Source organism: Phodopus roborovskii, unplaced genomic scaffold (genome assembly GCF_943737965.1).
Source record: "Phodopus roborovskii unplaced genomic scaffold, PHOROB, whole genome shotgun sequence".
Taxonomy (NCBI): domain Eukaryota; kingdom Metazoa; phylum Chordata; class Mammalia; order Rodentia; family Cricetidae; genus Phodopus; species Phodopus roborovskii.
This window is the reverse complement of record NW_026126549.1, coordinates 20134796-20159969: the sequence shown is the minus strand read 5'-3', so window position 1 is coordinate 20159969 and position 25174 is coordinate 20134796. Positions and strand designations below refer to the sequence as shown.

The 25174-nt window shown below is 46.7% G+C and overlaps 1 protein-coding gene across 1 annotated transcript in view; it reads left to right on the top strand.

Moving 5' to 3' along the window:
• Positions 1-18962: 18962 nt before the first annotated feature.
• Positions 18963-25174, top strand: part of Tcof1 (treacle ribosome biogenesis factor 1) — a 30787-nt gene continuing 24575 nt past the window's right edge. Inside the window, exons 1-3 of the mRNA XM_051200756.1 lie at positions 18963-19192; positions 21626-21681; positions 23815-23957. Coding sequence (XP_051056713.1) covers positions 19085-19192; positions 21626-21681; positions 23815-23957 — 307 coding nt within the window. The 5' untranslated portion in view covers positions 18963-19084. The remainder of the gene's footprint in view (positions 19193-21625; positions 21682-23814; positions 23958-25174) is intronic.

The window sequence follows — 25174 nt, the reverse complement described above, 5'->3', positions numbered from 1 at the left end:
TGTTTGTAAAACACTTAGTCCAATGTATGACACTAAGATCTGACAAGAACCTTCCCCCAAGATTCCCACTATCCTGTAACAAATGTCTCTAGCATGTGCTTAGGGAAATACTGTGCAGGCAAACCTTCTACCTGGGAGCAGGAGCAGAATGGGAGGCTAGAAGTAACAGGGAGAAGAGCTATGTCTGGACCAGAACAGCCCAGCCCACAGCCACCTGCTGGTCTAGCAGCCTCAGTGGCAGGCCTCCTAAGGAAAGCCCCAAACTAGAGCACTCACCATCTTCACCTTAGAGCTGAAGGGGCATGAATTTGGGTTTCTAGTAATGGTTGAGGTGGCCTAAGGCATAGAGATGTCATTAGGAAGCTGATTGTATCCAGCTCTGCCTGATGAATGGAGAGATGCCTGATGGGAGATGGATGAAGGAAGAAAGTACTCACTCCAGCTGATGTTCTCTGCCTCCAGGATGTCAACCAGTGGTCCTTACTCACCAAAGCCTTCTTTAATTGTCTTTGTTTGAAAGATTTATCATATATGTTTGAGTGTGTTTTGCTTGCATGTAAGGGAATGATGGCCTCACAGGTGAAAAGAAATTCCCTAGAACTGGAGTCACAGATGGTTGTGACCCACCGTTTGGATGCTAGGAACCAAACCCTGGTCCTCTGTAAGCATGACAGGTGCTCTTAACTGGTGAACCATATCTCAATTCCCTATTTATTTATTTTTTACACTTATTTATTTAGTCATTTATTTGTGTGTATGTGAGGGGGAAGGCATGTACATGTCATAGTTTGCCTGCCAGAGAACAGCTGGCAGGAATCGATTCTATTTATACACCCTGTGAGTTCTCAATTCAAGTCATGAGACTTGGTGGCAAGTGCCTTAACCCAATAAGTCGTCGATTTCATTGGTTCTATCTTTTTTATTCTTTTATGTATGTGTGTGGTATATGCTGTGTGCATATATGTGTATGGGTCTACTCACTTGAGTGTACATGTAGAAGCCAGAAATAGACATCTGTTTTCCTTATCTATTACTCTCCACCTTATTTTTTTGAGGCAGGGTCCTGCACTGAATGAGTTCACTGTTTTGGTTAGACTGGTTGGCCAGTGAGCTCCCAGGGTTTGCCCATCTCTGCCCCTGTCCTCAGTGCTAGGACTATAAGTCTCCACCACCATGCCCAGCTTTTACATGAGCATATGGGATACTAACTTAGGTCCTCATGCTTGCCTAGCAGGCCCTTTACCCACTGAGCCATCTCTCCAGCCCCATCCATTTATTTAATTTAATCTTTTATTCACTTGAGACAGGGTCTCACTCTGTAGCCCTGGATATCCTAGACCACAGCCAAGGCTGATCTTGAACTCATGACAATCCTTTGGCCACAGCCTCCTGAGAGTTTACAGGTGTGATTCATCATACCCAGCTTAAATTGTCTTTAAATGGGCAACATTCTTTTTGACTTCCATGATCTCACACCCTCCCTATGAACAGATTAATACTGTACTCAACTTGGATCCTTAATGGCAGACTGAAGCTCAAAAAAAGATACCTGCCTGAATAAGGCCACAGAGTGAGGGTCTGACTATGCTGTGGCTAAAGCCTGATTTCTTTGCCCTCTCCACCTCATGTTCGATGGTGCTACCAGTCCACAACATGCAGCAGGGTGTTCTGCAGAGTGGGAGACTTGAGTTTTTTTAGGTTTGGGTTGTTTTGCTTTGTTTTGTTTGTTTGTTTTTGAGACAAGGATTCTCTGAGTAGCCCTGGCTGTCCTGAAACTCACCCTGTAGACCAGGATGGCCTCAGACTAGAAGATCTGCCTGCCTCTGCCTCCTGAGTGCTGGAATTAAATGCATGTATCACTACTACCCAGCTAACTTGAGCTTTTTTAATATTTTATTTTATGTGTATGAGTGCTGTAGTGGTTTGAAAGAAAATGGCCCCAAAGGGAATGGCACTATTAGGAGGTGTGGCCTTGTTGGAGGAAGTGTGTCGCTGTGAGGGTAGATTTTGAGATCTCGTGCTCAACCTTCCCTCAGTGTGACAGTCAGTTGACTTCCTGTTGCTTCGAGTCAAGATGAAGGACTTTCAGCTCCAGCACCATGTCTGCCTGCAAGCCTCCAGACTCCCCAACACAATGATAACTGACTGAACCCCTGAAATTGTAAGCCCCCCCTTAAATATTTATAATCTTTATCATTGTTGCCATGGCCATGGTGTCTCTTCACAGGAATTTTTAAAAGTTAAAAAAATAAACCCTAACTAAAACAAGTGCTTTGCTAGTATGTATGTGCACAACCTGTGTGCAGTACCCACCATGTATGTATGTGCACCATGTGCATGTATGCAGTGCCCTTGGAATCCAGAAGAGGCTGTCAGATCCTCTAGAACTGGAATTATGGTATAGATGGCTGTAAGCTGCCATGTGGGTGCTGGGAAACAAACCTGGTTCCTCTGTAAGTGCAGAAAGCGCTCTTTAACCACTGAGCCATCCCTCCAGACTCCTTGTTTCCCCTTTATGTAGCACAGGCTGGCCTTGAACTGTTGGTCTTCCTGCCTCCACTCTCCAAATGTTAGGGTTACAGGGGCCTGGGCTAGCAAGCCTGGCTCAAGATGTTCAATCCTATTGAGATTCAGGGAGATGAAGATTAAGATAATTATGAAATATCATTTTACACCCACTACATTGGCAAGAAAGTGAGGAACCTGATAATACCAAGTGCTGGCAGGGCTGTAGCTCAGCAGATGCTTATTCAATGCTGAGAGGAATATGGAAAGGAATAAGTAGCTTGGAAGACAATTCAGTATTATCTTGTAGACTTGTGACCCTTTCCTAACATGTAGCAACTCTTTTCCCAGATAATATACACACATCTCAGGCATACATGCAGCAGTGCTCGTGATTTTAACAATATTAAAGATTTCTACTTCAAAATGCTTCCATGCCATGTGCCAAAGAACTGCTATGGAAAGTCTCCTTCACTCCTGGTTACTATCACATTTTACCTCAACCCCTTCTCTGGGGATCCTTCCAAGGTTCCCTTGAGCCTCTGTAAAATTAACATGGCCTCAGAAAGCAAGTATGCGAAGGTGTGCATGGGAGAAAACACACACACACACACACACACACACACACACACACACACACACACACCACCTGCCCACCCCCCAAGGCTATAGCTATTACCTAGTTGTCTGGATCCCTTACTTCCTGCCATTTATTGCTATGTTCACCCTGGGGGAACCCTGACTCACATGCACAAGAGAAGTGCATGAGGTTAGTCATCGCATCAGTGTTTTTCACAGAGGCAACTCCAACAACCACAATAGCCAAACCATTATAAATAACCTGGCTTCTTCAGATGGAAGACATGGACCCAGCTGTTTACTGTTGTCAGCTCACACATGCTCTTTGGGGATTGGGACAGATAGAAAACAGCAGTCCATCTTTCAGGAGGCCCAGTCCCAGGCTGGACAGAAGGTCTTAAGGCTGGTACTTTGTGCCTTAGGGTTACATCTTATTTGACACTTGGGTTAGCAGTTAACTATTCCTGGTGTCACTTCTAGGAGAAGACGGGACATACCTAAGGTCACGTGTTGTTACTGAGCTGGGACTTGATCTGTTGACTCTAGAGTCTAAGCCTGTCTTCACCGTGTGAACATACACTGTGAGTTCTTGGGGCTCAGGATGTTTTTTGCTTAGGACCCTCAGCATGTAGAACAGGGTCTCACCCAAAGAAGACCCAACAAATCAGGCCACAAGTCTCCTGAGGCCAACCTTGGTTCCCTGATTGCTGAAGTCTGGACCAGAAGTCACTTTAGCCACCAAGTTCCCTTGTTCCCTGACATGAACCTGGATGTAAGAAATGCATCTTCTTTGAGATTCCTCCAAACCTGTTTGTTGCTTTGTAACAGGTTCTTGCTATAGCCCAAGATGACCTAGGATTTACTATGTAGACTTGGCTAGCCTCAAATTCTCAATCTTCCTGCCTTGGTCTCTTGAATGCTTCACTGTCCTAAATATTTAAATGCAAAGAATGTGACTTCATTAATTTGCCCTTTTATTCTTGATTCAGATGTATTTGCAAAGCACAGAGGCGAACTTGTGAGAAATGGCAGTGACCAGACATGGCCCCTGGTTTCTGGAGCCCTCGTGGTACCCTAGGTGACCCCACCATGAAGCCACATGCCCAAGTAACTGTACACTGCAATAAAGTGGCCCTTCCATGTAGCAAAACAGAGCCAGGTACTCAGCGCTGAAGGATGTGGGTGCCCTGTCACTGTGTGCCTCTTACTTGACCTTCCACCTGAGAGCAAAGTTATTTTTGCTCTGAGAAGAGAGGTATTGCTGTGGGGAATGCAGTGTGCTCATGTATTTGTTTGGCTTTGCTAATTTAATCTCCTTAACAAATATAAATGTTAATATGTTTGCAAATGCTGACAAGCTCTTCCTGAGTTGTTATTCTTATATTTTCCAGAATTAGAATCCAGCATTACTGCTAGTGACCCACTGACCCTGGTAGCAGAAGACAAGAAGCCTGAGTGATGATGGTGGAAATGTCAGTTCCCCTCCTCAAGGCTCCTTCTCCATATTTAAAGAATGAGAGAGCTGAATATGCTGATAAAGACAACTTTCACATCCACCGTCTCATTTTACATTCATGACATCCGGGACTGAAGGCAACTGGAGCCGTTTCCTTTTCTGTCTGGTTTTGTTGTTGCTGTTGTTGTTGCTGAAATAGGGTGTCTTAGTCACTGTTCTATTATGGTGAAGAGACACCATGACCAAGGCAACCCTTATGAAAGAAGACGTTTAACTGGAGGGCTTGCTTGCAGTTTCAGAGTGTTATTCAGGCATTATCGTGACGTGGAACACGGCAGCACTCAGGGAGCTGGAGAAGTAGCTGAAAGGGACATGGTGAGCTACAGAGAAAACCTGGGTCTAGTGTGGGTTTTTAGAACCTCAAAGTCCACTTCCTCTAACAAGGCTACACCTCCTAATCCTTCTAATCCTTCAGACAGTTCCATTTCCTAGTATGCATTCAACTCTATGAGCCTACAGGGGCCATTCTTACTCAAACCACCACACAGGGTCTCACTATACAGACCAGGCTGCCCCAAAACTCACAGAAATCTGCCTGCCTTCCAGGTGCTGAGGTTAGAGGTATAAGCCACTTAGCAAGCCCTGTTTTCTTGGTGTGGAAGGAAATTAAATTTAGCAGAAACGACAGTGGAGTCCAGTGATCCAAGGAAAAGAAATAAGAGAAAGGAATGTAATCCAGGCTCCTGGAGTGGTTCCTCTTCTCCTCCCTGGATTTCTCAGTTTGAATAATGTAACAGGGTCCTTAGAAAAACTCGCTCTGAAGAGTTCTCTCAGAGTATGTTCAAGGATCTTAAAGATCTTAGACCCAAATCTGAGTACCTGCTCAGTGTAACATAGTACCCATTAGTATGCATTATTTTACTCTGTTACATATCCATTAAAAAAAAAAAAAAAGGAACAAGGCTACAGGAGTAACATTGTGGTCTGTTGTGCAGCCATGCTGAGTTTGGACTCCAGCACCCACATAACAAGTCTGGCATGATCTAGCATCGCTGGGAGGAGCAGAGACAGAACAATCAGCCGAGCTTGCTGGCTGCAAACCTATCTGGGGAAGAAACAAAAGAAAGAGGTAATCCCAGGTTCAGAGAGAGAACCCTCAAAGTAAGGTGAAGAGTGATAACCTCTGGCCTCTGCACACATGAGCAGAGATGTATACACATATGCACATACACTCCACAGGAACACAGAAACACAGATTCACACACTCGCATATACTCACATACACACTCACATACACACACTCTCACACAGTCTCACACACAAGAATTTGCTCAATTTGATTAGCATCAAAATCTCAGTTTACTGTTGAGGGGTGGTCTATCAATTTGCAGACTCTGGTGCTAATATGATTGCAGTGAAAACACAACATGATTTCCACATCACATCACCAAGGGATGTTTTATATATAAGGTAGATTGTCAAAATGGTCCAAAAATAGAATGCCTAATTGTTTCAGATGATCATGGAAGGAAATTTAAAAATTAAAGTCTTGAAGAACTTGTGGGAAGCTGCCCCTCCCCATTCTGAGATCCTGTCTTGCAGCTTCACATTGCCCAAAGGCCCCTCCTCAACCTAACAGTTTTCAAGTTTCCCTGGTAACCATCGCTGGTGGAAATGACAATTAAGCTGTTCAGCTGCCTGGTTCTCTTAGTTCTCCCATTATGGCTCCACGCCAGGGTCAAGAAGGCCTGGATTTATCCATCTTTAGTGACATGCCAAAAGAGAAAGAAACTCTGGAGGTCAGGGGTGAGTCTAGAAATACAGAGTATAAAAGCATAAACCTGGATGGGCCTCAGGCGTCCCATCCACCACACATCCAGTCTTTATTTTCTGATGCCTATTGTATTCCAGTTACTAAATTCAGAGGAGAAAAGACAAGAGGGGGGAACGCAAGGTTTACCATGGATCTGTAGCACTCCCCATCAGTGTTATACACACACATATATGAAATCTCTGGAAGCACTGCTTTTGCCGGAAGGCTGGGGACAGCATGAGAGGCAGGAGAGGTCACTCTTCTCCACACCCATTTGTGCGTAGGTATTATCTACTCCAGACACAGGCTTCCATTTTAAACAACTTTCCTTGACACCGTGGAGCATTCTCAGCACTGTGAGTAGGCTGACCCCAGAGGTGGTGGCAGCAGGCTGATTTGGGGACAGTAAACATTGTCCAAGAGGCTGCTGACCTTAGAGTCTTCTGTCTACCATATCCACCCCCCACCCCCTCCTGCATTTGTTCCTGTCCCAGTATGGTGTGTGCTGTGCCCAGAATGAACTACTTCAGAGGTGACAAGGGTTTGTAAGGGCCAGCATGGATAGGAATGCATGTGTCCTTTTCTTTCCCCAGACAAGTGGGCCACCATGGATTATCAAGCAGCTTGATCACACCATTGTTCCTACCTTGCTTTCCAGAGAGGTCACCAATATCTGTCTGAACAGGTCTGTGTCTCCTGAGCTGAGTTCAGAAGGGACCTGTGGACCCATCAGGGCCACTCAGGATGGGGATGTTGCAGTGGTTGGCTCTCAGATGGCAGTTTCTCTCTGGCTTTGTGTGAAGCCTGCTTTCTGTGGAGGTGTTGGTGATTCCTTGACTTTCCCTTTACAGCCTCTTTACATCCTTGGGAGCTGGAAGCTGTTCCTATCTCTGGTTCATGGGTCAGGAAGCTGAAGCCCAGGAAAAACAACTCACCCAAGCTCAATTGTCTATAACTTCACTCCTAATAATGCCATGCTGTCAAAAGGAGGATCACATTTGCTTTGTGAGGACCACAATGTGTCACACCACAATACAGAACACTGAAGAGCTGGCTCAGTAGTTAAGAACACTGGCTGCTCTTCCAGAGGACCTAGGTAGGTTCAATTCCCAGAAGCCATATAGCAATTCACAACAATTGACAACTCCAGTTCCAGGGGATCTGACACCCTCTTCTAGCCTCTGAGGTACCAGGCATCCATGTGGTATACAGATCTGCATGGAGACAACAAACACACACACACACACACTTTATGCATAAAAACAAAACAAGCAATGGCTGGGCAGTGGTGGCGCATGCCTTTAATCCCAACACTCAGGAGGCAGAGGCAGGCAGCTCTTTCTTTCTCTTTCTTCCTTTTGTTCTTCCTCTTTCTTTCCTTCTTTCTGTATTTATTTGTTGTGAGACAGGGTCTCTCTACATGGCCCTGACTGTCCTGGAACTTCCTATGTAGATTAGACTGGCCTTGAACTCACAGAGATCTGCCTACCTTTGCTTCCTGAGTGCTGGGATAAAAGGTGTATGCCACCACACCCAGGTCATAAGACTTTATTTTTAAAAGGAAAGAAAAAGAGAAAGTTCAAGCCACACTCTGGCAGAATACCCTGGCAACAGACCCCAAGATTAGATCTCCTACTTGTCAAAAAGACCAATAAGAAAGACAGACAAGGCATAGTAGTGCATTCCTTTATTCCACTGCTTGGAAGGCAGAGGGAGGTGGTTCTCTGTGAGTTTGAGGCCAGCCTGGTCTGCAGAGTGAGACAGAGAAACCCTGTCTCAAACAACAAACAAATGAACAAAAACTTGAATGAATGAATGAATGAATGAATGAATGAATGAGAATAACATCTGCTATCTCAACACTTGGAAAGTAAAGGTAGGGATTTCAAAACACAGCCTGAGCTACACAAAACCCTGTTTCAAAAACAAACAAACAAACCCCACAAGAATCAATCATTTGGCCTCATCAGGGTGCCAAACAGGGTGTCAAATGCCAGCAGAAGCAGCTGGGCCACAAGGATGACCCCAAGCCATTCACATATGTCCTCTCCAGGCCCATGCAAGACACATGTAGGGCGTAGTCACAGTGGGGTAGTTTTTATTGTGGGAAATTAAAAATGACTTCAAAACTCACCCACAGGAGGATAGATTAATAAACTATGGCTCACACACAATGCATTCAACTGGATACTGGGAATAAATGATTTCCTGGAGTTCTGAACAACACCACAGATAAATTTCAAACATAATGTAAGTTGGAAATGAGAAGGCTGTATGTATTAGATCATTTACAAAAGAGCTGAAACGAATCTGAAAGCAATGCTGTCTCTGTTTCATGAGCACACCCATAAGCTTCCTAAGTGCGACTCCACCTACAGAGATGATTCCTTCACCCTCAGAAAGGGGAGTCAATGAGCCTCTCTGGGCAGGAGAGAAGGGCATGAGCTAGAAGTTCAGTTACCCTTAGTGCCTTTTTTTCATAATCTGAACCATGGGGATCTGTCAGCTGCCTCCCTCTACTATATTGTTTTGTTCAAAATATGTCAAATATCTCATGATTTAATGTGCAGCAGGGAGCAGGATAGTTGTCCCAGGTTAACTGTCTTCTGGACCATTGGTCATTGTTAGGAAGTTCCCCCTATGCTGGCGGTGGTGGCTCTCACCTTTTATCCCAGCACCCAGGAGGCAGAGGTGGGTGAATCAGGTCAGCCTGGTCTACATAGTGAGTTCCAGGACAGCCAGAGCTACATAGTGAAACAAACAAACCAAAACAAACAAGAAGGAAGGAAGGAAGGAAGTCCCTCCTAAAACTTGCTACCTAGTCTGAATTCTTCACTGTAAAAACCTCATGTGAAACCCAGTTCTGAGTGGTATCCATACACTGATACTGACTCTTGCTGGCAGCCAATAAGAGGAAGCTATACCTCTTAATCACTGACTCTACTGGTACTCCCACAGACACCTTTTCCCATCACCATTTTTCACTACCCCTCTGACCTCTTCAGCAGAGGGCTGAGAAAGTCCTTGACCAGCCCAGAAGCCAGGAGAATGGAAATAAACTCCATTTGTCAGTGGAATGCTCTGTAATTGCTATTGACATGCTGAGTTCAGTAAATGACACAACCTCTCTGATCCTCTTCTTGTGCATGAGAGAGATATGCTGATGATCATAGTGGTTCCAAACCCAGAAGCCTCCAAATCGCCTAGGGAGCTGCAAAAATACAGGTGCAGGGAGCCCGGGATCTTTGAAATTGCTCAGTGATTCCACCCGAAAGCCAAGCTTGAGAATCATTAGACAGACATTCCAGGTTGGATTCACGTGCATCCAGGAAAACACTGTTTACCTGTTCCCTCTCCTCAGCTCCAGTGCTTTTCTGCAGCTCTACTAATCATCACCCTGAATAGCTTATGCCAAACAGGGTGCTGAGTGAGAATGAGGGAGCAGATGAGTTTCCAGAATGCAGCCCCTTTGAGCCTCCCACTCCCTGGTAACCGCAGGGAAGCTGAGAAAGAAGGCGGAGAGGAGCCAGCACTCAGCCCTCCACACGCCCAGGTGGAGGAGGGTCTGGGGTGGGGACACAGCAGGTACAGTTGCTAAACTCCTGCCCTTCTATACCAAGGCCAATATCCGGCTCCTCAGGCAATTCCTTCCCCCTCTTCCAGTCCCACCCTAGACAGGCATCCCTGCACAACAGTCCCTTGCAGATCACAGCATCCAGAAGCTGAAGGCAGACCCATGATGGCAGCCATTCACTGCTGGCTTTCCATCTGTACTATTATTTAATTGGTACTTTCTTTTACATTGAATCACTGTGGGTTTTTTTTTTCTTGAATACTTATTTAGCTCCATCCTAAGCAATAATATCTGCTAAATAACAGGTTTGATGTGCTGGCTCTTTTTTGTCTAATATGCATTAAAATAAATGCATAATGACTTCCATTTAAATATGTCCATCTATTTCTTTCCTGAAGCCACATTGTCTATTACTAAGCTTTCAGAAACACTGGAATAAGCCAACCCAGTCACTGCACAGAGATGCAAACAAACCGAGGACCTAGAAGAAGACCCAGCTTACCAGGGAGTTGAACCCCATACATCCACAGCCATCTATCTGTATAGGGAAAATGTCTTGACAAACCCTAGTGACCTTGACCTTCCAAAGACCTTTCTTTGGTTGTGTACTGCCCCCTCCTGGCTAGTCCTTTGGTAGCATGTGTATGGAAAGGAGAGCCAGGAGGAAGGCGCCTCCTCTCCTGACCAAGCAGAGATGACTGACCAAGGTGGGGAGCTTGGGGCCTCAGAGAAAACACTGGAAGAAGTGACATTTACATTTGGCTTCGAAGCAGAAAGAAGAAACAGTGCAGCTTCAAAAAGGAACATGGCAATTCTACCCAAATAGGAGGAAGGGAGTGAGATGTCCTGAGAACAACACGTTCTCAGGATTTGGTGCTGCTTCAGCTGGGAAGACACATACCAGAGAGTGACTATTAAGAAGCTGGGGCCTGCTGGGTGGTGGTGGCACACATCTTTAATCCCAGTGCTCCGGAGGCAGAGGCAGGCAGATCTATGTGAGTTCGAGACCAGCCTGGTCTACGAGAGCTAGTTCTAAAGTTCTAAGACAGCATCCAAGGCCACAGAGAAACCCTGTCTCAAAAAGAGAAAAAAAAAAAAAAAAAGAAAGAAAAGGACCTGAATTTAGCTCCCTGCACCCACATCATGAAGCTTCCAATTGCCAAACTCCAGCCCTAGGGGGATCTGATGCCCTCTTCTGGCGTCCTCGGGCACTGCACCCATGGGAACAAACAGACCCCACTCACATATGCACATAATCAAAAATCAGGAGAAGGAGGGGGGAGGTGGGAGTTGAAGAAAGGGCAGGAGGCAGCTGAGGAGGGAGGGAGAAGAAGAGAAACAGCAGCAGCAGCAGCTGGGACTTTGGGCTGACAATATGGCTCAGCATGTAAGGGCATTTACTACCAAGCTTGAAGACCTGAGTTTAATAGCCAGAACCTACATGGTGGAAGGAGAGAATCAACTCCTGAAAGTAGTTGTCCTCTAACATACACACGAGGCTATCTCTCTCTCTTTCTCTTTCTCTCTCTAACACACACACACACACACACACACACACACACACACACACTAAATTGGCACATGGCTCTAATCCTAGCACTCAGGAGGTAGATCAAGTTTGAGCCACATGAGACCCTGTCTCTAAAAAGAAACAGCAGCGGGCACCTGAGTTTGCAGTCATTGACTCCAGTGAGGAAGACTGATAAGCAGGGATATGCTGTGAGACCATTTGTGTGGAGGAGAGAAGGGAAGAGGAAGAAAAGCACCAAGAAGGAAGAGCAAAAGACAATAGCCCAGAGAAAAAGGCCAACTGGTCTACCTCTGCTCCTTACCTGACAAGGACCTTAGCCAGTCACTTGCTGTCACTAGGCCTGGTTCCTTAACCATAAAAGGACCGAGCTAGGTAGGTGCTCTCCATGGACCCTTTCTGATGATCTTCAAAGGAAACTCACACACACACACACACACACACACACACATACACACATACACACACACACACACACACACACGGGTAGGGGGCACAAATCACTCTGAAGAGACCTTGCTTTAGGCAATTAAAATGATACTACCTATTAAAATAGAATGTGTATCTACCTTTTGCCCACTGATTATGGCCTGAAGCATTGACTTCAGTCTAAGCTGGGTGATGGTAGCACACACCTTTAATCCTAGCACTCAGGTGGATCTCTCTGAGCTCAGGGCCAGCCTGGTCTACAGAATGAGTTCCAGGACAGCAAGGGCTATACAGAGAAACCCTGTGTCAGGAAGAAAAAAGCAAAAGACTTCAAACAATGAGCATGTATTTCTTGAGCTTCCTTTTTAGGTTAATCATATGGCCTATGCCCTGCTTCCATCATCTGTGTCTATGGTCCAGCCTGGGTCAGATTAATGTCTATGGTACAACCCGGTGGGTTAAGAGGCCATGGCAGCTGGCAGTACCCAAATCTTGCCATGTACCACCTGCAGTGGCCCAGGCCTCCACATCTCAAAGCCTCTATTTTCTCATCTACTGGCAGGGCTGGTAACCAGTTCAGATGCTTTCTATGGTACTGGACCCATGAGTGCTTAGCAGCCTGGAGGTAAATATCAGGCTCACTGAACGCACTTCACAAAAACCAGCCCACTTTGAATCTACTCCTGAGCCTCTGCAGACCTCGATGTCAAGAGAAACAGATCTACCTTGTTACTGTTTAGTGAAAGAGAGGGTCACAGGATTCTGTGTATGCTGTGAACACCCTAAGGAATAAAAGAAGGAAGGGAAGGAGAGAAAGAACAGGACTCAAGTCAAAGGTGCTTGTAGGAATAGGGCAGGGGTGTGCTGGACTGGAAGGGCTAAGGATGAGGCGGCCTAGGAGAGCGGGGAGTCTGGCTATATCTTGGAGTTGCTTAATCTGCTACTTTAGTAACAACTTAATGACCCTCAAAAGCTTTCTCTGAAGAACAATGAACAAAAATTGCTGTCCTGTGAGAGGAGCTGGGGAAACCACAGCTGTAGTGACTTAGAAAAGAGAGTACTGGAAGATGGAGAAAGGGGGCTGTCTTTGGAGTTGGCATAATGACAGAAGCAACCTCCCTCTGGGGAGTCCAGTGCTAGAACAGCCTTTGTTCACAGATCCATTTAACACAAGGTCTTTTCAGAAGACCAGAGAGGACAAGAGACTGGCCCAAGGCCACACAGCATAACTTAGCCATAAAAGCTCTTTAGTGGTCCCTCGTCCTGCTACCCCCAACCCACACCCATGCAGCAGAACCATTCCTGCTGGGAAGAGTATAGAGAACGAGTCTCACCTGCTGAATGGACTTTCTTCCTTTCTGGTTTTTTTTTTTTCCTTCTTAGAAAAATATTACTATTATGCTGGACATAGGAGTGCATGCTTTTAATCCCTGCACTTGGACAAAGAGAAAGGCAGATCTCTGTGAGTTTGAGGCCAGCAGATCACATAGTGAGTTCCAGGGTAGCCAGTGCGGCATAGTGAGAGCTTGTCTCAAATTAATTAACTAATTAAAATCAAATGATTACTATGATTTTAAATTGTGTATATATGTATGTGGGTATGTGCCCAGGGGTAGAGGTGCCCAAGGATGCCAGAAGAGGCTATTGGATTCCCTGCAGCTGAAATGACAGGCAGTTATGAGCCACCCGGTGTAGGTGCTGTGACTCAAACACTGGTCCTCTGCAAGAGCAATGAGTTCTCCTAACCACTGAGCCATCCTCCAGCCCATTTTCCCCGTCTCTTCCTGGCCTTCCTGGGAACATGAGGTGACTGCTCTGATCATGGACATTTAAGTTGAGTGCTCTGGGAGCTTCCAGCTTTCTTCCATGAACAAAGCCAACATTTCCTAGCTAGCAGAGAAGCACTCCAAAGCTAATGTTTATAATGCACACCTTTGTTTGCTTCAGCCTTGACTGTCGCCATGTCATATGTTATGGGTTTTAATTTTGTGCTTGGGTCCTCAGGCAATTCACTGAAGGATATGATTTAGAAAATCCAGGAAATAAAGAAATTGTCTGCCAAAGAGGCATCTGACGATGAATTTTATTAGGGACAAAACAAAACAACCTGCTGCCAGATTGAAGTAGTAGAGAGTCCTTGTTTAGTGTAGGTTTAGTTTTTTTAATTTAATACTAGCTCTCCATTCCTTCCAGAGTCAGCTGGGGATACACACTCCTGCTGGCACAAGGCATCCTGATGTCTTCTCACGGCACCTGCCACCACTGACCAGAGCCGACTGTGCACAGCCACCCAGCTAGGGGAGGGTCCTTGTGGTAAGACAACACCACAAGGCCCTTTTAAGGGTGTTTTCTTTATCATTTGGGCTGGGAATGACCCAGAAGAGGAGAAACTTGTGAGGAGAGGGTAGTGAGAAATGGCACAAGTCTTTGAATCTTGTCCTGCTCATCAAGCAACCAACTATGCAAGCAAGCAGAAACCCGGATCCTCATTCGCCCCACCTAAAAGCATTCTTAGATTCCCCAAACCTAAGGTGTCCCTGGTCTCTGAAGGCTGAATCCCTGAAAACTGACCCTTTACACACTTTCCCTATCAGTTTAGTTTGTAAGGACCTAAGGGTGGGGCATTATGGTCTTGTGGGAACACCTTAGACCCCACCACACCCTTTTGTTTCCTGGATGTTTGACAAAACCCTAGTCCTGGACAAACCCTCCGAGCGCTTGTCTTTCCTACATCTGGGCAGGTGAGCCCTGGCCACAGAAATTGTTCTGAAAGATGGACTGGGACCCAGCACAGTGGCCACTATAAGCCCCAGTTGGGTCATCAAATCCAGCAGGCCACCAGGGATCTTGTGGGTAAGTTGCTTGATGTTCTGAATGATTGCTCTCCCTCCTTCCAACTCCTTACCCCCTCTTCTTCACTCTTAGCAGACCTCGCCTCCCACTTCAAAGAGAAAATAGAAGTTCAAGATGAAATCTCCCACTGCAAACCTACATCCACATGTGCACCCTTTTCTCTCCAGGCTCCCGCTTTGGGGTTCTATTGAAGTCCTCCTTCCCCCTCTCTCAGACCAGCCCTCCACCCACACCCTGATCCCTCCCTCCCACATGCCCTCAAACATCACTTCCCAGTCCTTTCCCTAGCTTCCACCTAAAATGCCTCCCCCATCTCTCCCTGAGTCTGCATCAGTTTTTAAAGCAACATAGGTCTCTTCCAACTCAAAACACACCTCCTCAAACACACACACACTTTTCTCCCCTCCACACAAAGCTTCCCAACAGCAAGCCTCCCAGCCCTCCCTGATCTTCATGCACCACTTCTTGAGTCTTCCATGATGGTAACCTGACCAGGTGTGATCCATGCCCATCTTTCTAACTACTCTGGCTCCTCTGAGTAGTTTCTAACTACTCCCCACCCTTCCACATTCCTGAAACCCTCACTCAGCTTCCTCCCAGGAGCCCACCCTCTGGCTTGTTTCTTCAGCAGGCTTGTCTTTTGAACAGCTCTAACATGTGGGCATGCCTCAAAATCGCCTCTGGTACCATCTTCTTTCTCTCTGTGTGTTCTTGGTGAGCATTGTTGTCTATATTCAGAGTTCCAAGGAACCTGTTTTGATTGACAAATTTCTATTTTTTTTTTTCTGGTCCAGACTAAGTTGTCTCCAAACTAGATTTCCAAGTACCTATTAAGGGCCTGAGGTATATGGCTGGGGTAGAATGCTTGTTTAGCATTCACAAGGTTCTGGACTCCATCCCCAACCCCATCCCAAGCAGCACACATACACACAGAGGAAACCACAGGATGTCTGAGGTAGGACTGACACTCTACTTTCCTTTTGCCACCCTCTGTTCTCTCTCCACCCTTTCCCCAAATCCTCTTCCTGTTGCTTCATCTAAAAGGTTCTGCCCACCTGTTTGCACAGACACCCCATAATCCTTTCTGCTCTGAACTGCTCCTGGGTCATGCTCTCATGCCAACAGGAGTTAGTGGTGACTCTGACCAGCTCTAGGGACCTCCCTAGGCCATTGTCCTACATCGAAGATGTACTCCACCCTCTGTTGCTCCCATGCTGCCCCTACCTCTCATCATCATCACTCTTTATTTCTTGTTTGTTTGTGTGTTTGTTTGTTTGTTTTTCAAAGCAGGGTTTCTCTGTGTAGCCTTGGCTGTCCTGGAACTAGCTCTGCAGACCAGGTTGGACTCGAACTCAGAGTTCTGCCTGCCTCTGTGTCCCTGAGTGCTGAGATTAAAGGAGTGCACCAGCACCACTTGGCTCAGGCCACATTTGGTTCATATGGTATCCTGTCTCTCTAGGGTTCACATTGCCACTGTTCTCCAACCACCCTCAAGTGGGAGAAAAAGACTTCTGATATGGAGTCTGCCTTCTGCTATCCTTTTATGCTCTTCAATACCCCTGCCACAATCCACCCCTAGTCCCTTCCACAAGGGCCTTCACTTGCCTCTTTCCTCAAGTGTACCTTTTTCCAGAACGAGGCAAAGTTGAGACAGAGTGTCACTGTGTATGTAGCCCAGGCTGTCTTGAACTTGTTATGTAAACCAGACTGGCCTCCAACTCAGAGTGATCCCCTGGTCTCTGCCTCTAGAGTTCTAGGATTACAAGCATAGGCCACCACTCCCAGCTTCAGCATCACTCCCAGCTTCAGCATCACTCCCAGCTTCAGCATCACTCCCAGCTTCAGCATCACTCCCAGCTTCAGCACCACTCCCAGCTTCAGCATCTCTCCCAGCTTCAGCATCTCTCCCAGCTTCAGCATCACTCCCAGCTTCAGCATCACTCCCAGCTTCAGCATCACTCCCAGCTTTAGCTGTACCTTCTGCCTCAAGTTCTTTTAACAGGTGCCCCTCTGACCAGGATTCTTCTAACCCAGACTTCCTCACACATAATTCATAAACACTACTTCCTCTGGGAATTTTTCTACTTTCCCTAAGAAGATAGGGATCCCTTCTTCCTGTTACTTTACAGTAATTTCCAAGGTACTCCATTCTATTGTTAAAGACCTTTCTAAACATTTCTGCTTGGAACTCTATTCCCTCCATGACAACCACTGCAGGAAGAAATAGCAATTATCTCCACCTCACAGATAAACTAAGGCACAGAGAAATTATAAAACTTGCCAAGCCCACTTATTATGAAACAAAGCCAAAATTTAAACCCAGAGAGTGTGACTCAGTGTGTCTTTCAAACACTATACTAGTGCATGCCATGGCTATTTGCTTAGCATGTGCCTGCCTCGTTAGCCTTGTAAGCTTTTCAGGAGTACAGGCCAGTTGGTCTCCAAGAGTAGCTATTCAATAAATATTTGCTCAATGTCCAAATAGATTAATCTGTTTCCTTACACACTGTATTCACTCTTGTCATCTGGCCCTCTGTGCTTCTCCCTAGAATGTGCATTTGTCACTTTTCTTGTTTCTATGACCAAATATCTGGCAAGAAACAACTTAAATTGGAAAAGTTTATTCTGGATCACAGTTCAGAGCCCATCATGGCAGGAAAGGTATGTTGGCAGGAATTTTGGTTACGTGTCACCAGGCCAGAAAGCAAAGAAAGGAAAAAAAAAATATAAGCAGGCCTTTGTTAGGCTTTTAGTCTGGATGCTCTACCCAGACACACCTTACTAAACATGCCCATAGAAGTAACTTTTAAATAATTCTAAAGTCCAGTCACCACTGACAATTAATCATCATACCTACTTATGTGAGTCCTGAATTTGGGTGGAAATGTATGTTGACAGATATAACATTCCTAGTGTTAAAACTACCAGTAAATTTCCAACCCATCCATTAAACTAAAACAGCTGCTTCAAATATGCCCAGGCCACTCCCATTCTTTCCCTGTCAGTGTCCCCTCAACAAACGCAGCAGCCCCCTCAACAAACGCAGCAGCCCACATTGGAGTTCTTTGCTTGTTTGAGGCAGGGATTCTCTGTGTAACCCTGGCTGTCCTGGAACTTGCTCTGTAGACCAGGATGACCTTGAACTCAGAGATCAGCCTCCTGAGTGCTAGGATTAAAGGCATGGTCCCCTGCCAGCACCTGGTTTTACATTAGTCTTGGAGCATGTCAGAGCCCTGCTGGGAGAAAGGTACTATAAGCCTGCTTCTCCCTCCTCCAGAGTTCTGTTTGGAGCACCAAGGTGGTTCATACACCCTGACTCATGCAGTACCTCCAGTCTGTCCTCTCCTTGGTGCTGAAAAGTTTCAATTTCTGCTGTTGCTGGGCAGTGGTGGCAATGCTTTTAATCTCAGAGTTCAGGAAGCAGAGACAGGCAGATCTCTGTGGTTTCCAGGACAGCCTGGTCTACAAATCGAGTGATCAAGTCCCTGAACAACCAGGGCTACACAAAGAAACCCTGGCGGGTGGGGAGAGGCAGTCTGCTGTCTTTGAGTCTAAACATTTAAGTCTCTTTGGGGTTAGGTGCCTCTCCTCCATGCTTCTCTTGAACTGTAATTGTCAAATGTAATTCCCGCCTGGGTAACCTTTAAGGCCAACTGCTTGTTTTATTTCTCTTTACATGTCCCCAGCCTAGCTGGGTGCTAGCCTGGCATATGGGGCTCAGGTAAGGATTTATTTAGCGATTCAACACACTAATGGAAACTAATGCCTGGTTTATGGATCCTAAACATTGTGTGAAATTAATGAGTAATTGGAAGCTGGGGCCAACGATCAGGAAGTTAGAAGATGAATAAAGACACCCTATCGTTAAGACCATGACAGTAAAACGCTTCAAGGGCAGTGGTGGCACATGCCTTTAACCCCAGCACTTGGGAGGCAGAGGCAGGCGGATCTCAGTGAATTCGAGGCCAGCCTGGTCTACAAAGTGAGTTTCAGGACAGCTAGGAAACAGCTAGGACTGTTACACAGAGAGACCCTGTCTCAAACCCCCTCCCCCCAAAAAAAGTTAACCAGAATTAAAACTGAAGGAGCCCATTTCATCATGGCCGCCCCGAGGGCGGGTTCGAATCAGGCCACGCCTCCAAACCAATGGCAGAGCTGATTAGCCTTCGTGGCTCCGCCCTCTCGTACGGGATGGCCACTCCAGCTGCAAGACTACACTTCCCAGCGCGCCGCACGGCTGGATGACGCAGAGCCGGAAGTGAGGAACATGAGGTCCTAGGGCACGAGGGAAGAGGCTGGTGGGGGGCTAGGGGGCGTGCACGTGAATAGGCTGGCCGGATCTCTGGCATGGCCGAGGCCAGGAAGCGCCGCGAGCTGCTTCCCCTCATCTACCATCATCTGCTGCAGGCTGGCTACGTCCGCGCGGCGCGGGAAGTGAAGGAGCAGAGCGGCCAGGTAAGCGACGGAGGGCCGAGTGCAAGACCTAGAGAGCAGTAGCCCGCCCCCGTCCCTGGAGACCTAGCGCGGGTCCGAAATGCGGGCCAGGAATGCAGGAGGAGCATTAAGCTCTGCTCTACCCCCTGCGACTTCCAGCTGCATCCCGGGGTTCAGTTTCCTCGTCGGTGCAGTGGGCGGGCCGGAACCTCTGATCCGAGGCACGCAGCTTTGTAATTCCCGCCCCGGTTCCCGGTAGCGCTTGTTTAAGTTTCCCTACTCTCAGGCCACGTGGCTCTATGCAGTTTTCCTAGGGCACCCTACTAGCCGCTGGTCTCCGGGTGGATTGTCACCACTCTTGTTCGGAACACCAAGAGGAAGGCCTCCTTATTTTATGATCTGGAATGCAAGGCGTGCAGGCCCTTGACTTCGGTTTTAACCAGACTCGAACTCCTGGTGCAGTGATTTCAAAGCTCTTCGTCTTGTCAACTTTTAGCTTGGTGACAAAATGGGGAGTGCCAATCTCAGGCCTTTGCTCATCTTACAGCCTAGTAGAGGGTGCAAAACACACACACACACACAAGTATAGGTATGATTAACATTGTATTAAGCTGTGGAATGGGAGATTTGAGATGGCTGGCAGAATCTGGGTGGGGAATATGCAGGACTGCTTCTCTGAGGGTGTAATAGTTGGTTTGGAGAGCTCGAGGGGGATGGGTAGTTAGGCGCTGGTGCCTTGAAGTTGGGATGGAGCTTCTGAGTGCCCTAGCTAGCCTCCAGAAAGTTTGCTGTACCTAAAGTTTGAAATACACACTATTGGGTCTCCCAGAGAGATGAAGGCAAAGCAGACAGGCTGGAATGACCCAGGGGTAATCCTCACAGAAGAACAGTGGTAACCAATGGTGAGATGGATATTAACCTGGTTAGCCAATACCATTTTGGCTACAGTGAAAACTGCAGAGCCACTGGGTATGGTGGTGCTTGCGTGTAATCCCAGCCCTCTAGGAGTCCAAGCAAGTGCATCTGTTGTGAATTCAAGGCCAGCCCAGGGCTACCCTGTCCCAGAAACAAAAGGAACTCAAAACTGAGAGCTACTGGGATTTAGAATATTGTCTGTGTCCTTCCTAGCCTTCCTGGACATCGATGCCGTTTCCATTCATACTCCACCTGTAACTTAACAAATAGGGGAAGCAGGATATAGTGCCCATCATCATGGTTTTTGTTCCCAAGCAAGAGTGTCCTCACAGAACAGACACATAAAAATAAACATGTGGATTAGCCTGTCTAGATTGTAGCAGGTGCTGGCCACAGTGAAGGGAGCAAGGAGGATATGGAATGTCAGACTCCAGTGACAACTAAGGTGGTCAGAGAAGTCTTATGGAAAAGATGACATTGGATTAGAGACTAGAAGGAAGTGAAGAGTTGAGCTGTGCAGTTGGCAAGAGAACGGTAACAGGAATGGCAAAGCCCTGTTAGGAGCTGGTAGCCCGACTGTGTGGGGTAGGGCAGAATGAAATTGACTGACTAAATGGTGCCCTTCAGAAGGTAACAGGAATGGCAAAGCCCTGTTAGGAGCTGGTAGCCCGACTGTGTGGGGTAGGGCAGAATGAAATTGTCTGACTAGATGGTGCCCTTCAGAAGGTAACAGGAATGGCAAAACCCTGTTAGGAGCTGGTAGCCCGACTGTGTGGGGTAGGGCAGAATGAAATTGACTGACTAGATGGTGCCCTTCAGAGTGACAGCAACCCTTTCCATCTTACGATTACTGAGCTGTGAAGAAGGATCCTGGAGTTTGCAGGGAAAAGAGATGTGTTCAGCCAGTGAGTAGGAGCTCTCCCAGACTTTAGGCCAATCTGGATGCTGGCTTGGTCTTTTCCTCTGTATGTGACTCTTTTGACTCTCATTGGAGCACTTGGCTATTCAGTCTTGATGTCCACATGGTATGTCCTCAGCCTAAGCCTGGTACCTGTTCTCTCTTTTAACTAAAACCCTTGAACCAGCCAGGCAGTGGTGGTGCATGTCTTTGATTTGTAATCAGCACTCAGGAGGCAGAGGCAGGCAGATCTCTGAGTTCAAGGACACCCTGGTCTACAGAGGGAGTTCTAGAACAGCTAGGACAATTATACAGAGAAACCTTGTCTCCTGTCTTTTCAGACATCCAGTAGGCTGGAAGCCTTCAGGGTTTGGGCTGTCTTGTGTTTGACCTTTGAAAACCATCTAAGAGGTTAAGTATAGCTTGCTAGCTAGGGATGCTGGGTGATGCTAGTTTGGATGTTCATGTGCTCACCTCTCAAAGGTACTTCTTATCATTGTATCACATGGAAAGAAAGGATTGTAACTGGAACTGTTTGCCCAAGTAGACTGTTTTCTGAAGCACCTGTTGCAGGCTTAAGGAGGATACATACCAATTGGGCTGGGTACCTATTGAAGCTTTCTATTATTGTTTCTCTACAGAAGAGTTTCCTGACTCAGCCCATCACCCTTTTGGACATCTATACACACTGGCAACAGTAAGTCTGGTAGAAGGGAAGGGATAGAGCAGGGTTACCCTAACTGATCATCTTTGCAACAAGGTAATGTACAAATTGGCCTAACATATGTTCTAATAGCCTACTGTGAACACTTGTCACCATCAGAAGGCAGGTTATATCACTTGTATATGAGTATTTCTCCATGTGTAGCTTATCATGAGGGAGACATGCTGAGCTGGAATGCACTTTTTTTGTTGTTGTTGTTGTTTTTTGTTTTGTTTTGTTTTTTTGTTTTGAGAGACAGGATCTCACTCTATAGACCAAGCTAGCCACCAGTTCTGGGATGAAAGGAGTGTCTGACCACATCCAGTGAACACTGGATCTCTTAAGAATAAAAGCTAATTGTGTCACTGGCCTTTAATCTTCAGAGGCGGAGGCAAGAGGATCTCTAGGTTCAGGGCCAGCCTGGTTTACATAGTGAGATTCTGTCACAGAAAAGAATTAGAGCAGTTGATTTCTTCTTTCTTTCTTTTGGTTTGGTTTGGTTTTTGTTTTTCTGTTTTTGTTTTGGGGGTTTTTTGTTTTGTTTTGTTTGTTGTGGTTGGTTTTTTTATTGTTGTTTTTGTTTTGTTTTGTTTTTGAAATAGGGTTTCTCAGTATAGTGCTGGCTCCTCTGGAACTCACTCTGTAGACAAAGCTGACCTCAAACCCAGAGATCTGCCTGCCTCTGCTCCCGAGTGCTGGGATTAAAGGTGTGGTTCACCACAGCCCAGCTGGTTTCTTCTTGTCCCTGACATTGTAATCAAGGAGGCAAGCATGACTCAAAGAAGGACTAGTGAAGGCAGGAGCCTGGCACTGGGTGTGAGCATTTATCTGAGCTTCTGAAAAGTGGGGTTGCTGGTGCATGTTTCATTATGACAGCTCTGAAGGCAGGGGATGTCTGGCTGTGGGAGGGCTAAGGTCACCCTCCTGTCCATACTTAATACTCCTCTCTGCTGCTTACCAAGCACAAGGCACAGGTCCTTTCTCTTTCCATCTTATCCAGGTGTGCAGATGTTACTATACTTACTTCCCAGCAAACCATGCCTGAGCTGTCCCATTTCCTGCCTCTGGCTCTCTCTGTGGGTGAGGGGTACAGAGTAGGTTAGATATCTCACCCACCAAGCCAGCCTAGACCAGTGGTTACCTATGAAGTCAAACCTAGAAATGAGCTGAATGACCTTGAGCAACTTTTGTGATCTCCTAGATAGATTATCTTTATCTATGAAGTGAATGTTATTATCTCATTGCATTGTGAAGCCCAAACACAGCGGTCTGTTTAATAAAGTTCTAAAACTGGCCAGTGAAAACCCTACCCCAGTACTCTCTCTCAGATACTACTCTTGATAAAGCAGAGAACAACCAAGAAGGGAAAGTCTCTGTTCTTGTGGAATTCACATTCTGTTGGAGGACAGGGGTGAAATAAACTGATACATGTAATAAGTGGCTTTCCTAGGAAGAAGGGACCTTGGCAGCATATCCCAAACTAGCAGCAGTGTCAAACCCAGCTGGAAAGAATGGGGCTTAGGCAGTGGCTTCCTGCGGGTGGGAGGGTAAGGTCAAAGTTTGGGGGACTAAGCTGTCTGACTTAGACCTTACACACAACTATCTTGCTTCCTCCTTGACCCAGGCCAGTCCCTAATGGATCCTTTCTCCAGATATATGCCAGGCACTGGGGGACTGTAGTGAGTTGCTGTTCTCTTCTCTGGGGTCTGTCTGTGCAGTGAGGGGAACTCACCCAGAAAGCAGTCAGCAGGAGACAGAGAAGGAAACTGGATGGCAGGGCAGAGGGCCATTAGCAGAGATGCTTTGCACCAAACTCAAGTTTAGGAGGGGAAGAACAAGGACCCCGGCACAAGAGGAGGACACGATTCTAGGGTGAGAGGAGCCTAGATGGCTCTGTACAGCCCTCATGGGCTGTCACAAGTTGCCTGATGGATTGTTAGCTGCTGCTATTCTGTAACATCGTTGGCTGCTTGTGACACTGAGAATAGTACTTTAGGAAGTGGGTGAGGATGCAGAGCGCAGATAATTCCACACTGTGTTGGTGTCACTATTTAAACTATCATGTGTGCACATTTCCTTTGAAGACTGAGTAGATGATGGATGTTTCCTGTCTCCCCTGTCCTGCAGGACCTCAGAGCTTGGCCAGAAACAGAAGGCAAAGGATGATGCCTCACTGCAAGCCAAGCAGTCCCGGGTGTCAGACCCCATTAGCAGCTCAGAGAGCTCAGAGGAGGAGGAAGAGGAGGCAGAAATCAAAACTGCCAAAGCCGGTAAGAACCCTCCTTGCTGGGTGCTGGGTGGGGTTGGGACCTGCCCCAGGGACAGCTGTGGAGTGCCAGTCTGCTTTACAGCCGTGTCCCCTCTGAATCATCCTTTAGTGTAAGCCCAGAACAGGTGGGGCTTTTTCAGACGGAGGTCAGGAAGTACTGGGGAGCCCTTCCTTTGTAGCAGATGTTGTGACCCCGAACTCTAAGGATCCAAGAGAGAATCATGAGACCCTGGAATGCTGGGTGTGGTGGTGCACACCTTTTTCCCCCAGGACAGAGACAAATGAATTTCAGAGTTTAAGGCCAGCCTGGTACATAGTAAGTTCCAGTCCCGCAAGGACTACGAGGGGGTGGGGGGAAAGGCAGCCCACACAGCTGTTCAGTTCACTCCCCAAGGGCTGTTTTCGATGCTACTGCTAAAGAAAGGAAGGAGGTTACATTTGTGCCAGTGTCGGGACCACTTCAGAAGGTGTTGACAGTTCCCACTTATGAGTGGCCTTGGGGCTGCTTCAAGGGTTGTTGGTAGTTTTAATTACTGTTCTTTTGCCGTGAAGAGACAATTTATGTAAAAGGAAGCATTTAATTGGGGGGACTTGCTTACAGGTTCAGAGGGCTAGTCCATGGTCATCATGATGGCAGGCCAGCAGACAGGGCCCTGGAGCATTACTTGAGAGCTTTACATTCTGATTGCAGACAAAGAGCCAGAGGCTGGGTTATTGTGGGCTTTCGAAACCTCAGAGCAAGTCCCCCATCCCCATCCCCCACCCCCATGACACAACTCAATAAGGCTGTGCCTCCTTATCCTTTCTAAACAGTCCACCAGCTGGGAACCAAGCATTCACAGACACTCTCATTCAGACCCCTTATTTGGCAGTGTGTGGCAGTGGTCTAGAGACCCTTTGGCCTCTTTTCTCCCAGCAGCAGCTGTAACACCTTCCAGCAATCGCTGTGTCTCTTTGTCTTGAAGGCATCGTATCACTTACGTAGAAGACAGTTTCTCATTTTTTAAGTAGGATTTCTGATTATAAAAGAAACACAGGATTCATTATGGAATGTTCATTACAGAACATCTGAAAATGGCTTCAAGAGAAGGCAGGGGAGAAATCGCCCACATTCTTGCCACCAACAACTCTACAGTCTTGTCTTTTATTTTTTTCTTGTGTGTGCTGTGCCAGATGTTTGAGAGGATATTGCGTATATATTTTATATCTTAGTCTTAA